The sequence below is a fragment of the Diadema antillarum genome, unplaced genomic scaffold (genome assembly GCF_040938485.1).
Source record: "Diadema antillarum isolate AM-2024a unplaced genomic scaffold, OU_Dant_1.0 scf00000029, whole genome shotgun sequence".
Lineage (NCBI taxonomy): Eukaryota > Metazoa > Echinodermata > Echinoidea > Diadematoida > Diadematidae > Diadema > Diadema antillarum.
The window spans coordinates 283,982-301,151 of record NW_027270918.1 but is presented as its reverse complement, the minus strand read 5'-3'; the positions used below and the strand labels follow the sequence as shown (position 1 = coordinate 301,151).

Here is a 17,170-nt window from a genome sequence, read left to right as displayed (position 1 = left end):
GGATTGTTTGATTATTTAGTTGAGGGGTAATATAGTGTATCTCATACCTATCTGTAGAATTTAATTGCCGATAATCTTTCTAAATATCATTATATTTCATTGTTTCATGGATGTTAATAATCATTTTATCATTCAAATATATACATTTAACAAAATCAGCTCCTCGCCTTTTCCTTTATGTTCAAAATGATCACCCATTAAAAATGGAATAACTCTGATCTACGTGCGTTCGAACATAATGGAAAGACTCGTGCGCTGGTACATGGTTGCTATCAATAGGCGTGGTCAAGACAAAGTCATAGGCGATCTGCTGATTACGTATGTGAAGAGTCGGACGTTCTGCGAAGAATTCTCCCCTCAAAACCTGACAAAATGGGGGCATCTGTATCCCGCTCGGATTTTGCCTGGGTTTATACTGACGAACCACACTTTACGAGAAGAAAAGAAATGTTGAGTAAGTATGAAAATTGGGGTGGTTCCTTGTGCAGGACGTCTTCCACAGCCGAAATTTCTTCCAGTGCCATTTTGGATCTGTACAGTCCCATCCAATCGAATTTGTGTTTGAAATTTGTACAGCTAGTCATCACTGGCATGGTCTGGTCTCGATAAATCAAAATGATTGCCAAAATGGCCTACAACTCGTGCGAGATAGCCCACTATAATACCATGCAAGCTACACGCGAGATGAATATTCAACCCACTCAAGATATGATGACGTTCAGTGCTAATATACTTTTGTATCCATGTATTATCTGCTGAGCTTCAATTAAGTTTTGTCAATCATAACCGGCAACGACAACGTTCACAAAACTAAAGTGAGTCTAAAGAAATTGCACCGAAGCAAAATCACGACATCGTTCGTATCACATGAAATAGACCTCGCTAGGAATCTAGCAACTAGAGCTCTGTTACTATAAATTAAAACTATAGCTTCTAGATTAGCAGGTTACCCCCAATCGCTCACGTAAATTTGAGTCACACTCTGATATTGTTGGTGGAAAGCATTGTAATATCGAAGTTGATTTTCTTGTCATTGCTTAGAAAACACACTTTCTTTTCAATCGTGACATATGTTGCCCTCACAATCTGAAGCTAAAACAAGTTGGCCATCTAATAACAGATGAGAGATATCCTTCAACCAAAGCTAAGAATCAAGATTAAGAAATCAATGTAGAGTCTACTATATGGCAAGTCGAAAGAAGTAGGTCAAGAAGTGCAATGTGTGTGTGACAGTATGTGTGTTTGTCAGCCTCTGTCTCTCTGCATTTTTGTACACTCTACACCTAATATAGGAGTGAATTATATTTCACCATGTTTCAAAATGGTCTAGCTTTGGTGAAGTACAGTACATTTCTTGCCTTCTGTCCTTCCATCAAGAGCTTCTAGTCCTACGTAAGGGCTGCTAAAAAGCAACAACAAATGTTTGTCAATGTTAAAATGCACAGCAGTCATTTACCAAGGAAAATACTACTTAATACATACACTTGATAAGTTGCCCACAGATTATGGTGTGTTATAAACTGAAGCACATGTAAATGGTCCTGATAAATCATTTTCCATATCTTTCAAATTGAAAGCACTCGGTCTCTAGACCATACCCAATTATTGCTTCATATTATCTTACCCCAAGAAGTACAAAATTTTTAATACAAATTTTTTATGTTCTCATGCACAGCAATATTGTTTTCCACTCTTTGCTTCCAGAAAAATACCCAGAGATTAAGCGTCTGATGGGTTATGACACCAACATTGCCAACATCATGTTGGCCATGGTGTTTGTTCAAGTCATCACGGCGTACCTGCTTCGCAATGAGTCCTGGATGACCATCGCTATTGTGGGCTACTGTTTTGGGGGAGTGGTCAACCATTCCATGACCCTGGCGCTGCATGAGGTTGGCCACAACTTGGCCTATGGCCATGCGAAACCAATGTGGAACAGAATCATCGGCTTCATCGGTAATCTGGTTATTGGCGTACCAGTCTCGATATCTTTCAAGCGGTATCATCAAGATCATCATAAATATCAGGTAGGGCCTACTGTGTATTCACAGTGTCATTTCACTGGCAACAGTGGGTGATTTCAAGTTCGGTGCTAGTGCTAGTGCTAGCCCCCAAATAACAGCGTTAAATCGAGCTCCAACACCGACGGTCAGATTAACGAGGTGATACCGATCAAAATTATCGATCACCAGCACTAGGTGTTGGAATCACAGCAACGCGAGCTCCGCGGGAATTGCGCAACGAAAAAAGTGATTGCACTTGATTACAGTAAAATATTTAAAGATGTAGACAAAATTGCTTAGTTTTAGAGACATACTGAGAAAGACAGATTAAAATGCCACAAATTTCATCCACTCCCCAAAATACAACTATCTTAATTTTGCTCCCAGGCTCGGATTTATAAAGCCATGTTGAGAGTGTTTGTGTATGTTACGTGGGCGACCACTGCATTAGCATAGACTTTGCATGTAAAACATGCATCTATTATGGACGTGAATATGAGTCTCGCACGGCAAGGCTAACACCAGCACCAAACTTGAAATGAAGAAAATGTTAAAGGGGCATAGTCCTGGTAGTGTAGAGGGCGCTGTTGATGATACTGCCGATCACCGTTAGCATTGATATGAAGATTACCGAAGTTGAGCTGTCGTCAAGAGTAAAGTGCGTAGGTGTTGCTAAGTAACGTTGCCTTCGTTGTCTTCTCTGCGCATCGCGCAGTCTGTAGTAATGCCAGGGTGCGTGCATATATGTGCTTGTTATTATGACATCACAAAAGAAGTTTGCTAAAGCTGTCATCCTCCTCAGCCGAATCATGAGCCGAACTGTGATCGGACCACTGACTACAGTGGATCGGACTTCTTCGGACTCGGGGAAGTGGGCTAAAACGTAAGCGTTAAAGAGAAGTCGATAGCGTAGGTCTCTATAGGAAACTTGCGCCGTGCGCCCGCGTACGCATTTGACTAAAACACCGGGACCATGCACCTTTAATCCCTAGGGGCTAGTGTTAGTCAATGGCCAAAAAAAAAAAAAAAAAAAAAAAAATTTGCAATTATAGTTTGTTGACTTTGAGTTAATAATTACAGTAGAGATTCCAGTCACATGTAGTATCACTTGATGGTGGTTCTACTGTAACACAAACTGAATAATCTCTTCATCGGTTACATTTGACTCCATTGTGTCTCGTGAATTTAGTATGATAATCCTGCAATATTCTTTTTCTGATTTGAAGATATTTGAAGTACCTGACTTTTGAAAAATCCCCAAAACTTGGGCAAAATCCTTTTTGTTTCAATTTCAGTTTCAGTGTTCTTGGAATGCTTGTAGTATATCTAGGCAGTAAGATATGGAAGCTTAACCATATACAATATAAAGCAACCTCCCCAAGAATGAGTAGAAAACTTTCAATGCAGTCTAAATTGGAATTCCTGATGACATGTGGACTTGGATCATATGAGCAGTAATGGGAAATAATAAGTTGTCTTGATTTCATTCTTCTGACATTTTGTTGTGCGTATGATTGATGTCTTGCAGGGTGAAGATACATTGGATCCGGACATTCCATCTGAGTGGGAAGGCATTTTGTTCAGAAAACCCTTCACCAAGGCGATATGGATGCTGCTGCAACCCGCTTTCTACGCCTTCAGGCCATTTCTGAAGCGTCCAAAGGTTAGCGTCTTTTATATGCTCATTGTAATGTGTTTTTTTCTTCAGGTCGCATTTATTTTTCTGCTAATTTATAGTCTCTTTGGTTTGTTGTGGATGTTATGGACTATAACTTTGTGCGTTTTATGTTGGCGTCAACCATTGTTACTCAAGCTGTCAGACCATTACTATCTTATGCTATCTTGTTAGTAAAAATTGTTTAACAGAATGGAATCAATACATTTTTTTTAATGCTGTTCATCATAGCTATTGTATCACCATCTCTAGAAAGCCTTTTGTTTGTTTGTGCTTCATTCATATTTTTGTCATGATCAGAGCTCAGAACACAGTGTTTGTTTGTTTTTTCTTTTTCCATTTTTGAATCAAGTTTGTAGTTCATCCAGTAAATTGCAGTTTTGGTATGTGCCCGTGAAAGTATGTCATGTGTTGTTTTTTAAAAGATGCCTATGTTTCCACTGTCATTTAAGCTGTAATTTCATGGTTGTGTGCCTGTGTAGGTTCCCAGCAAGCTGGAGGTCATCAACCTAGTCGTCCAGCTGGTCTTCAATGCTGCCATCATCTACTTCTTCAGCCTCAAGGCCTACATCTATCTCATCCTTGGCTCGGTGCTGACCATGGGCCTCCACCCGCTGGCCGGCCACTTCATCTCGGAGCACTACCTGTACGAGGAGGGCCACGAGACCTACTCCTACTACGGACCTTTCAACTACATCGCCTTCAACGTCGGTTACCACATGGAGCACCACGACTTCCCCAATATACCAGGCTACAAGCTGCCCCTGGTGAGGGTCCTACACATAAGCTTTTACATATGTACCAAAGAGACTTATTCCTCTTTCTCTTTGTTCCAGTTTCTGCATGGCCCATTCCACATTTATTGTATCTCCCTGTGCCTTAAAATCTTTCCCAAACCCTTGACCATGACCCTATGTCTACACACTCAATCCAGCCCCAATCCTGAATGTAAACCTCTTTATGATCTGCATGGTATAGATATGCATTTTAGTGTCAGGGTTGGTATCAGATCATCAAATACCAGTACTCTTGTAACTCTCTTCTTTTTTTTTTTTTCATAAGCATAAAATTTGCATTTGTGTGAATTCTCCTTACATGTCATTCTGAATAATACTTTTTTATAGTGGTTCCTGTACACTGAACAAGTGTTTCATATTCCCTGAAAGAAATAAGTCATTTTCAGAAACATCGAATGCGCTGCATAAATGGATCTGAAAGAAGTCAATTTCATCTTTCAATAAACAGTCAGAGATTCCAAGATGCAGAATAACTCATAACTGTATGTAACAGGTGCATGATAATATCATGCATGCACTCATAACCATTACAGCCTAGAATGGGTAATGTGGTGTCGTGTGGACTTTGGAATTACATTCTAATCCCCTTGTCAGCTTTTCAAAGAGATAAATCTGTCTGCCAGTGACTGAAAAAGCAAATTTGCACAACACACACCAACAGCACACACTGTACATGGCATAGAGATTATATGGATTTGCATGTCTGTAAAGTGCAATGGATTTGCACATTTGTGCACATTGATTTGGAAAAGAGCAATGCCATTATAATCTCTTGATCCCCAACTTACAGCAAGGCATACTGTCAAAATTCTGACAGAAAAACCTTTGAAAACATGTCAAGTAAGCAAACAGATGGTGAAACAAAGATTTTTAGAGGGAGTGTATCTCTGTCCACAAACTGCACTTACTACTGTGTCTCAGTCTGTGCTGTACAACATTCTATACTAAAAATTATTCAGTAATTGATGTTTTGTTGGTAAGCCAATGATACTATGCCAGAGAAGTTTTTTCAGACAACAGTAAGTGCTGATGTTTGTCTTCCCCTGCCATCTCAACACAGATCAGGAAGATTGCACCAGAGTACTACGACCCTCTTCCGACGCACGAGTCCTTCGCTAAGGTGGTCTGGGACTTCGTCATGAGCCCGAAGATTGGCCCGTATGCCCGCGTCAAACGACCCAACTCCATCGACCCCCGATCGATTGACCCCTGGGATATGCCTCACTGATGTTGGACATCCTCACTCCACTCTCCAGTTGACCTTAACTCCATGCAACTGAACGATTTATACACTTTGAAGTTGCATCATCTCATTGCCTCATTTAAGCTCTGTATCCTGTACTGGCCTATCATTCGATAATGGTACTGAATGTGTGTTAACTATTGATTTTGATGTCATATATTTGCATGAGTGGGAAGGGAGGGGAGGGGACACTGCTGTGGAAACCTCGCCTCCTAAATCATGCCAAACTCATCAATGAACTGTTTGATTGAAGAGAGGTATTTTACAAATGTAATTTGTATGGTGATCTGTTGACAATGGCACTAGTATGAGCTGTGGTTACGGTATACACCATATATTTAGCGAGTCTAACTTTTCATGAATCAGGACTTCCCCTAACAAATCCATGAATGGTTAATTTTACGATCATGGAGTTCAGTATTATTACACACCTTGTTCGTGTACTGTTTGCATGTGCACGTACAACTCACATTCATTTTGGGATCAAAGTTGATATTTTTGCATGGTCTTAAAATTCGCAAATAGGACCTGACTCACAAAATTCATGAAAACAAACACACTGCAGAACATATGGCGTACAGTATGGTAAATGGCAATCATCACACTGTAATCACCAGATTCTAAGGTGGGGTTGGGACATTGTTGCCTGCACCAAGTGACACCAAAGTCGTGGCTATTGAGAATACTGCCACATGCCACAATATCTCATTTTCGAGATGTGGTAGAATGATACAGGCCACCATCACAAGAATACAAGTACATGCTCCTTGCATCAGCACACTTCTTACTTTACATTTCTACTTCCTCATGGAAAATTCTCTGGTTTCTTGATAACTGCATAATAAAAGTTGTCTGCCTTGCAATATGCCAAGATTGTTGAGGCCAGTGCATGAATGCTGTCCCACAATCATTAATTTTGAAACTCTGTGTTTACGTGGGGATTCTTTTGTAAGAATTGAAACCGGGGCCTGTTGCATTAGAAAGATGTGTTTAATATCAAACATACGATGCTTTTAGCCAATCAGAATCAAGTATTTAAAAGTTAGATTTTAATGTTTGATATCTTCAAGCTTTTTATGCAACAGGCCCCAGAGACCTCATCTGTAGTAATAGGATGAGTTCACTTGTAAAATACACAACGCCTCTTACACTATCAAAAGTTATAAGTGTTGCTACTGGAGAGTTTCTGCTGGATTTTTTCCCCTCTTTTTTCTTATTCTTGTAATGTTGCCATACACCATCATGTGCTTCTTGATTTACCAAAGACTGACCATTTGATTCAGAGCGCAGCAAAACACAGACAAAAATAAGAATGAATTACCTGAATCTTTGAAGTGTGATGTCAATACTGTCCTTGTGATAGAAATAATTTGTATAGTGATTGAAATGCCTCAAGATAACATTTTAAACAAATCTAAAGAACTGCTATTTCTGCACTCCAGTGGTTATTTGGGAGGTGAAAGTGGGCTGTCAGTGGAATCATCTAATTGATGCCCAAGACTGAATTTGAGTTAGTCCATTTCCTTGTCAATGTCTGTCAGTGTGAAGTCAATGTCACTTGCCCTATATCAAAGGGATGTTTACATTTGTAAGTTGTCTGTATTCAGAGTAATGCGATGTGTGTGGGCATGCGGATTTGTCTTTCATTCATTCATTTGCCTCTCAATTCCGAAATCTTAGATGCCAGCGTACATATCAACTTGGGATTCAGTTTGATTCCACTCTTCTTGTGCCTGCCTTGCGTGGATTAGAGTGTTTAAACCACCGATGAAAAATCTCAACTCAATTCTATAGCAGTCATGTATTGAATTGGGTTTTCTTTAACTACATTAGCTCTGAAGGAGATTCCACAGGCATTTAGGACTCCACACTCATACGATACAAAGTCATTGTAGTGTGTATAGCAAGATCTAGGTTACTACAAGTTTTTGCCATGGCTCGGACAGCTAGTAGTTTATTTTTGTTTTTTCTCCAACATTTTCATTGAAACAGACAGCAGTAGCAGTGGTAGAGATATTCACATAAAGGTAATTGTTGTGCTTATAGTACTGTAACAGCTTGGTGCCTACAAGGGACAAAAGAGGCTAGCTAAATCAAGGTACATGCCCTTATTTATGCGAGGTTAAATACATTTTAGAATGTATAGGATGGGTAGCATTCATTCCTTGCTCTTCTTCCATGCCAGTATTTGCAGGATCTCTCAATGTACTTCTATTTTCGTCACATTTTAGGTGGTTTCCACTCCATTCTTTTCTTGTGCTGTTTTTAGGGGCATTTTCATAACAGAAGATCGCATCTGTGAAGCCATCCATGAGATGGAAATTTGTAATTCAAATAAATAGGAATCACGCAGGTATTTATCTAGAATCTTTTGTCTGGGTTTGACCAGAGAAGGTGCAGAATTGGTGCATTACTTCTCTGTCAGATGAAGCGTGTCCTAAATACCTTTGTATATAAATAAGTGTGAGATGTGCACTTTGTGATTTTTGTATACAAATACAGTATGTGCCATCATTATGGCAGTTTTTCTCTATATTTTGATAAGTTGGTGATGAACATGTTTTGGTGGTACATGTGAAAGATATATTGATATCTGAATGATATTCTCTCATCTTTTTGTCTAAGTAACTCTATGTAGCATTTACTCATGATACATGCCAAACCCGTCATGATCATTTGTTGACTGACTGAATGCAGTAACAAATGGGACTAAGGGTTCATGGTTTGAAAATAAATTTTGTCTTCAAATGATTTGTGGTGTGAATGTGGAGTATTGTCACATGTCTGTGTCAGAAATAGTCAAACAGATAGAGAACTGGCAACCAAGATGTTAATTATATGCACAGTAGACTCCCATTATAACAAAGTCCTCGGGACTGGCAGTTTTCTTTTGTTACATTGAAATTTCATTATAACAAAGCAAATTAACAATAAAAAAATAAAAAGATAGAATGGACAATGATACGTCCTGCATTTTTACAGTACTTCGTTGTAACCGGAATTTCGTTATAACTGTGTTTGTTATAACAGGAGTGCACTGTACTGTGTCCTTTGCCTAGTGGTGTCTTGTAAAAGGATGATTGTATAGATATCCAGGGATGCCAACCTTGTATAACAGCTTTGCTGCATTCTGAGGTGTGAAAAGGCATACTCCTGGTAAAAAACAGTATTTTTACCCTTCCTGCAATAGACATGTGCAGCCATACAATTTGTTGAAAAACAGTACCAAGGTATTATTCACAAAAACTGCAGTATTTTTGGCAAAGACCGTAAAAATTAATGCCCCCCCCCAAAAAAAAAAAAAAAAAAAAAAAAAAATATATATATATATATAAAAAATTAAAAAATGGCATCTCCGGGTATTAATTTGAAAAGCACATACAAGACTGAGAGACAGACAGCTAGACAGACACAGAAATGCACACACACACACATGTGTCTATGGTGGAAACCGAGGACCTGTGTGTCAGTAGGACTCTTGTCAACTGAGGACTCATTCATATACAATGTATTACTATCCAACCGAGGACTTATTACAATAATGCTCATCGAGGACCTACAAACATGCACCCCTACATGCAAAAGCACTCAAAAGCAAACTGTTTGGAATGGTCTGCGTACCAAGGATGTCCTTGGTTCTGTGTGTCCTCGCTTTAAATGTAAACTTTGTATGTGTGTCCTCGTTTTACACCATGGGTACGTGCACACAACACACGCACCAACACACAAACTACCTCAATAATTTTCTCAGCTGCATGGGAACTTTCAAAGTTCCACACTCCTGCTTAATAGCCACACTCTCTCTACTTATTCTGCACTATCACTGCATGCCGAACAATTTCTGAAAAACACATTTAATTTTTTTCAAGACTACTCTCAGCACTTCCCTGTCACATTTTCCATTTTCCTGTTACATGTACTAAATATTCCATCACACTATGGATGTTAGTAACCCTACAACAGATGAATATGTTCATACAGTGTAAATCTATGGGTGTGTTCCGAGCATACAGACACAATAGGGTCTGTACGATGACGTACAGTGGACTCCCGGTATAACAAAATCCTCAGGACCGGCAATTTTCTTTCGTTATACAGCATTGAAATTTCGTCATAACCGAGCAAATAAGCGATAAAAACATAGAGCGGATGACTGCACCCTGAATTTTTACTTTGGGTAACTGAAATTTCCTTATAACCGTGTTTGTTATAACGGGAGTGCACTGTAAATTAGCCAGATCCAATAACCCCTCTATAATTGCATTCTCTAGTAAATAACATAAGGTCTCTTGCATGTGATGGTCCAAAATCTATCTTCTTTATTTTTCTGAAGACACTTGAATTTACACTTTAAAGTTTAATAGTAAATATGTTTTGGTATGCAATACATTGTATTCTTTTTCAAAACCTTAATACAATGTACATGTATTTTGTGTCCTGCTTTGGGTCCCAAGGTTACATAACATAGGTTTTGCAACCTTCAACAACCACACAAAAGAAACCAATATCAAATACTGTGTGCAACGAAATGCTTGTCTTCACAATGTACCTACATGGCAAATCCATACATCATGTTCAAGTCGACAATAAACAGAGCAAAATCACACAAAAAGAATGAAGTTTCATCAAAATCGTCCAAAATTTTCATTGACATACGACCAATGTGCACATCAGCCGAGGTATCATCATCATCATCACTCCAACATCCTGTTTCTTTCGCCACCATTGCTAGCTCATTGTAACATACATGTACATAACCAAAAAAAAATTATGTATGTCAAAGGGGAAAACAAAAATTAAGATTAGGCCAACAGGAGACTTGCCAAGCGATGACATCACCCCATCTGATTCACAAATGGTTGGTCGTTACCATAACTACTGGGTGAAAACGAGACATGAAGAATTTCATAATTCTGCTGGTGTCAAATTTTGATGAGACTTCTCTTATTCTTTTTGTCTGATTTTACTTCACTGATTAAAGCCAGCTTGACACACAAAAGGAAAATCAATCTGAAACTCGCTGAAACATGCACAGAACACTGACACTCCAATGTCAAAGGAGACCCTGCATAGCTTCATGAATGTATCACCCCAAATAAAAAAACAAAAACAAAAACAAAACAAAACAAAACAAAATAAATGTACAAATAAATGCAAATGTGGCAAAAATGTTTTTATTCCATTATCACATAAGACAGGCCATCAAATAACATGTCCTGTATACAAGTACACAAGAAAAGTACACTGTGACCTAATTTTTACAAAAAACCTCACTCACATAAATACATTTTTTTTTGGTTTCTTTTTGTTAATCACTGAACCATAATAATGTTGCATTGTACAACTAATCTCAAATCTATTTTCATACTGTTAAAGCACTGATTAATATCCAGCCAGACTCTGGGATATCTTTGTCAAGTTCACAAAGGGCATAATTTAATCAACTTTGCATATCCCACATACCTGGGAAGGCTTTGCCTTGGTAATACCTCTCATTTTGATAGCATGAGTACAAGAGGGAATCAAAATATTGCAATACAAAAAGCAAAAGGTGCTTACTTGCATTCAAAGTTACTGATGACAGTGAAAAAAAAAAAAATACACTGTACATGCATATAAAACGTACAGGATAACACACACACATATTATATGGTAGCTTTCAAGGTTTGCCATAGTTGACAGAATACATGCACACAAAATCTCCATGGTGTGAATGCAGCGTACCAGTAAAAAAATCTTTACCACATGATTGCACAATGTGCTTCGCTACAGCAAAAAACACTAAACTGAACTACTAACAGCTGGGCACGATGTGGTGTGACATACCAGTGCTTCACAGAGAACATAAATAATATGGCAATTTTTTACACTCTCCTATTCTACTGCAGCACTGTGCCTACAGCACTCTTAAACTAATTTTACGTCAAAGGGACTGAACCTGCACCCCTTTCTTGTTCATAACTTGAATATCAGACCACACCATCAAGGGAGAGAGAGAGAAAAAAAATATCAACTGTCCAATAATAAGTTCATAGCATTTACTATTTCAATTAAAAGATGGAAACAGAAAACTGTTATCCTGTCCCCTCCCATTCAAAAATATTCTCAGAAGCTTTTATTTGCCATTTTGAACTAAAAGTGAAAACCTGACCATTTATCTCCTCTCTACACAATATACAGCAATACAATAAAAAACAAATATATGGCACACAAAAAGATATCATTGGAATGTGGAATTCTGGCAATGTTTTGAAGATTCAGTTTAAAAGTGACCTTTCTCCAAAATGGTTCTACAACACTATATGAAAAAAAAAAATAATGGACATAACTTCACAAACAACTTTCAAAAACATACAAAAAACATACAAAAAAAAATCACTGAACCCCCTTCATTCATAACCCCTTTATGCTTGATTCGGATGGGAAAACCTTATAACAATGAATGCTTGCTTACAGAACAGAACAGTTTGGCCAACTCTGTTTCCTTGAAAAAATACAAAAACTTTACAACTCTGAAATAATTTCAGCCCACTGCATAGATGTACAATCTACTCTGCATCAATATTAACATTTACCAGGTATGTTGCAGAAAGGAAACAGCTTGTTAGAAAGTTCCTTGTCAGAGAGAGAAAGTGAAAAGCATTTTAATCTTATCAGAATAGTCCCACTTATATGTAATGGTGTGTGCCATTCATTCTTGGCTGCAAAGAGCTCTCAATGTGCAGTTCTGCATGCCTTCCTACTACAGACTGTGCAAGACAAGTTTGGCACACAACAAGTACACAGAGACATCTTTATCTTGCAATAAATCGTCTGATTGGTCTGATGCTATTTATCTACCAAGCATTTTGCTTTTAACGAGGTAGAATTCCTTCCACTTGATTCAAATATCTCTCCCAGGCAACCAAAGTTGCCTCTACACACTTCTGCTGTGCCGCCTGCTTTGAGGTCGCAGCATCACAGACATGTAACTTTAAAAGGAATATTCAATGTCTGAGACGTAAAACCCTAGTAGCTGACCGACGCTTGCATGCAATGACTGAATGACCACAGTCGACCACAGTCTGTTGACATTGCAAAGTATTCGATCACAGCCACACCAAATTTTGGCTACAGATGTGTAATAGTGTCATTGAGGTGTTGCTTGTATAGTGTTATTGAGGTATTGCAACAAGCAACTACCTAAAAGATGGAAAAGAAAGAGAATCACAAGCAGCATGAGAGATGAGGAAACACAAGAACACATACCACACACATATAAGGAGGGCATATTTGTTATACATATACCATAACTGAACTAGTACAAGCTGACAATCTGCCTTGATCCACAGCTTTCATCTTTTTAAGGAGAGAGAATTGTAGCAATAATAATGTTTCATGTGGAGGAACAAAAGCACAGGAGAGTAAAAAAAGATACAATGCTCATGGATTTGACATATCTGGGTATCTTAGGTGCTTGGACCAGGTATACAGTCATCAAAAGGCATTGCTTAGACCAACCAACCAATCCAACTGGAATCCAATTTGGTTTGATGCAAGCATGTATCTAATTATCAACCCTAGCTCCATGCCATCAATGGGCAACAAAGAAAGACTGAGGGAAGGGAAAAAGAAAAAGTTCGAGCCTTGACTTCTTACGGGCCAGAGTTAGGCTAGTCAATGCTGTATACAGTCCAACCTACATTATCCAGCTCTCTCTTATCCAGACTTCTCTCTATTTTCAGGACGCCTCCAAGCAGTGAAGGCCAGAAAGGAAGTGATTTCAAACACAATTAAAACTCCTAGAAAACTCACATAATTTACTTATGATATACCCTACAGAAACATTTGATGAATTTTACAGTAAGATGTTTCAATTTTATGACTATGATTTTAAGTACACAAACATAAATACAATTCTGTTGCGGTATACACTACCTATGTAGCTACTACTGGGTTGGCAGCCTACTTGTACTTGTTGTTTCTCCCATATCCAGCCAAATTGCCTTTCCGGACAGGCGTCAGTCCCGACATGGCTGGATAACAGAGGGTGGACTATACTTGAGAGTTTTGTACATGAACAGGCAAGTGTTTCACAAAAGTTATAAAGATATCCCAGTGACATTGTATCACACAATCAATTGTCCAAAATACTGTGATCTAAAAAACTAGTGACACATATTTCGAGTTCATCAGGGTTCATCACTGTCTCTTTCCACGGACAGAGTCAAACAGCCTTCACACCTGGTGAGGCAGCATGTTTCATTCGGGCGCAAATTTCAGTTTCGTGACTGATACACAACGGTGCAGCCATGTTGGCGACAAAGTGGTTCATTTCCGATCATGTCACCCTAAAGTCAGGAGTCCACTTCATATATCTCCAGCTCAAACAAGTCTCGGGGTGCACACTCGTCATGCAAGTCACGATCCCTTCGTTGTGGTCGCTGTCCTATTCACTGGCTCTTGTTCAAACAATCACAGAACGCGTAGGTGACAACACTCCCCCATCCACTACCCTCCACAGGAGGGCATGGCACAGGAGCGGTCATCAGGTCAAGGTGCACTTGGGGAGTCCAGTGGCATGGAATCTGACCGTCCAGCAATTGATGACACACCTCACTTTCGAGACTTGAGATGACAAATCAGGGCACTTCATGTTTGTCAGAGTTGTATTCTGCAAATTAAGATATGAACACACATACATTGGGCTAATGTCAAATCACATGTCATGCTACTGTACAATGAACATATTTTAAAGTGTAGCAGTACCTCCTCAAAACTCACAAAAAGCGATTTTCAGTCCTTTCACTCTGGCATATATATGTCAGCCCTCTTACCGCAACAGTCAATAAAAACACAAATTTGATTCATGATGGCAAAATTGCATACTTCTGAAATCTACAGAATGACTTGGACTGGAGATGTGCTGTTTCTTCATGATTTTAAGTACAGATTTCCATAAACCATCAAAATCATCATGCACCCAAAACACAATGCTTTACATCTTGGGTCCACTGCTTCCATTCATGTTCTTCCCTTACATGCGCAAGGCTAAAAATTTTGTGGGCATACACAGCCAGGAATAAAATTTGATATCCTAACAACTCTTGCTGGAATGGCATTTGTCATGGTAACAACAAGAATCCAGCTTCCTGATTAGCCATTGCTATGGGAAGTTGCTCTTCCAGCAAGAGTTGCCATCCTAACATCTTTTATGAAATGGGGCCCAAGTCATACACTGCTCTACACTCCCCCCTTTCAATGATTACCAACCTGAGCAGTAAGTACTGGTGATCCACGCCCTTGGGTTGCGACCTTGACAAGGTAGTTGATGTTGCTTCTAATCCAACGCAGGTGGCACCCAAGAGCTTGCGCCGATGACCGACGGATGCGGCGCTTTATATCTCCGACTCGATGGTCACCTGGGTGAGAGTGGGCACCCTCCTGGCTTTGAACGTATCCTGGCGCCTGTAGGCAGATTGGCGAGGGCTGCCTCCCGACTGGTAGGAACTGTTTGAATAGTCCCCATAGTTGTCCCAGGCATGGTGATTAGGTGCAGACTGGTGTGCTGCCTCCGATCTACAGGGAAACGTGTGAAAATGCTGCTTGCTAATTTCAATAAAACTAGACAAAACCTGTTGCCAAAACATACAGAATACATTTCATTGACTTTCTCCAGGAATATTGTAATACACTACATTTGCTTGAACCATGAGCAATAAATTTTTGCTTTCACGAAGTAACTAAACCAGTATGGTGCTTTAAAGTGACACACACACACAAAGGGACAATTTATACTAAATTTTATCTTTGACATGGAAATCACACACAATCCTTGACATCAAAACTACTCAGTCCTTTGGAAATATGCCTCGTTCACCCTTTTGTGGCGGAGGTAAAAAACTGCATTTGGCAGCAGAAACATTTAGTAAGCATGTGTTGCATCGCGCCAATTCGGTGTCTAGATTAGATTGTGGAGGCAACTAAACGTTTCTCAAAGAGTTGCGAAAATGCAATTGGACATTGACGAGCGACTTATCTGCACCAACAGTTGAGGTTGACTTACGGAACGCGGAGAGTCAATACTTACGCATCGGCATCGAAACTGTTTCACGGAACGCGGGAGTATCGCAGCGGGGTAACGAATCTCCTTTGATCATGGATTAGCAGAGTTCCGGATCATACTTTCACAATCAATGTCAACGAAGTAGGTACATCCACTGATGTATAGCACTAGAACATTTTCTGGAAAACAACTAACCTGCCTAAAAGTTGAAATACATCATGCAGTCTTGCTCAGGTTAATCAGATCGAGATACTACAAGTCAATGTACTTGTATGTTAAAAACTTTGCGTGCATTATCGCTCAGATACAATTCATCATTAAGCAGGTATGACGTTGGGGCTGAAAGCATACACAATTCATGCTGTGTTCGTGGATTATTGCTGAGCATCACTCTTTCAAGTTGCTCCACATGGATGTTAGGGGAACATTTAATCCATCACACGCTCAACTCAACACCTCTCCTGATCATTACGCATCGTCACGTTCTGCTTCGGCGCACACTCAAGAACAGATCATTACAGCCTCTAGATATTGGACTGAACTAGTTGTAGAGCACATAAATCACCAATTTTTGTTTAAAATGTAAAAACAAATAGCACAGGGTGAAATTTTGAGAAATCCATCTGTATGTACACATCGATTCTTCATTTTGCTGCTTAAGTTTTGAGAAATTTTGCACTAATTTCCTTTGCTCCAACACATACGCGATTCATATAGGGCATTTCTATCCCCTGTGCAACAAGGATTCTTCATATCATACTGAAATGTAGTTGAAAATGTCTGATATGAATCTCGCGATGAAATATTTTACATCTCCAATGCATCGCAAATCAGAGATCCAAAGCTACTGGTACTTGATTATTCGAACGCACGTCATAATAACACGAAAGTATGGCGGCCGCATCTTTTTTTCGGCTATCAAGACTCTTTAATAACTGGACATCAAACCAATACCGCAATTGAGCACATACAAAAGTCTACAACACAGTGATCCTCTAACAAATACACAAAATTGGAAATTATATTCTTTCGTGATTTTTTTTATAGAGTAAATCCTAACAACAAACACGATCATGGGCTTAAGCCAGAATGCTACAGTGACATGACCAAGCATAACTTTTGATGAATTGCATACTGTAAAACAATTGGTTCTTCTAGATATTCGACGTAAACATGGTTTTCATCACAATGCATTCAAGATGCTATCTTCCAATATCTTACCTAAATGACAACTATTTCGCTTTTGCTGATGTTAGCTCCTGTAACAAATTAAAAAACACTATTTACAATGTCAAGGATAAAATACACTTACACGACGTACAACTCGCTTTACACCAAAATCAGATTTAGGTTTGTTGTTTTTTTCTACAGAAAGCAAAATTTATAAAAGAAAAAACAAACCAACTG

General features: G+C 39.1%; 2 protein-coding genes across 5 annotated transcripts in view; one reads left to right on the top strand and one right to left on the bottom strand.

Moving 5' to 3' along the window:
• Positions 1-307: 307 nt before the first annotated feature.
• Positions 308-5,960, top strand: LOC139737764 (sphingolipid delta(4)-desaturase DES1-like). The gene is made up of 5 exons (XM_071648441.1): positions 308-454; positions 1,705-2,027; positions 3,532-3,666; positions 4,161-4,445; positions 5,536-5,960. Exons 1-5 carry the CDS (start codon positions 373-375, stop codon positions 5,701-5,703), a joined length of 993 nt encoding a protein of 330 aa, XP_071504542.1. The 5' UTR covers positions 308-372; the 3' UTR covers positions 5,704-5,960.
• Positions 5,961-10,937: 4,977 nt separating this feature from the next.
• LOC139738876 (uncharacterized) overlaps positions 10,938-17,170 on the bottom strand; it is a 60,866-nt gene continuing 54,633 nt past the window's right edge. For 3 of the 4 annotated variants that reach the window (XR_011711476.1, XR_011711473.1, XR_011711474.1), the window contains exons 7-8: positions 14,971-15,276; positions 10,938-14,371 (exon numbers count right to left, since the gene is read on the bottom strand). Coding sequence is in view for 1 of the 4 variants with exons in the window: in XM_071649511.1 (XP_071505612.1) it covers positions 15,096-15,276 (181 nt within the window). In the remaining 3 variants the exon portion in view is untranslated. Of the gene's footprint in view, positions 14,372-14,959; positions 15,277-17,170 lie in introns of those variants that run through there. The other variant, XM_071649511.1, reaches the window with a different exon arrangement.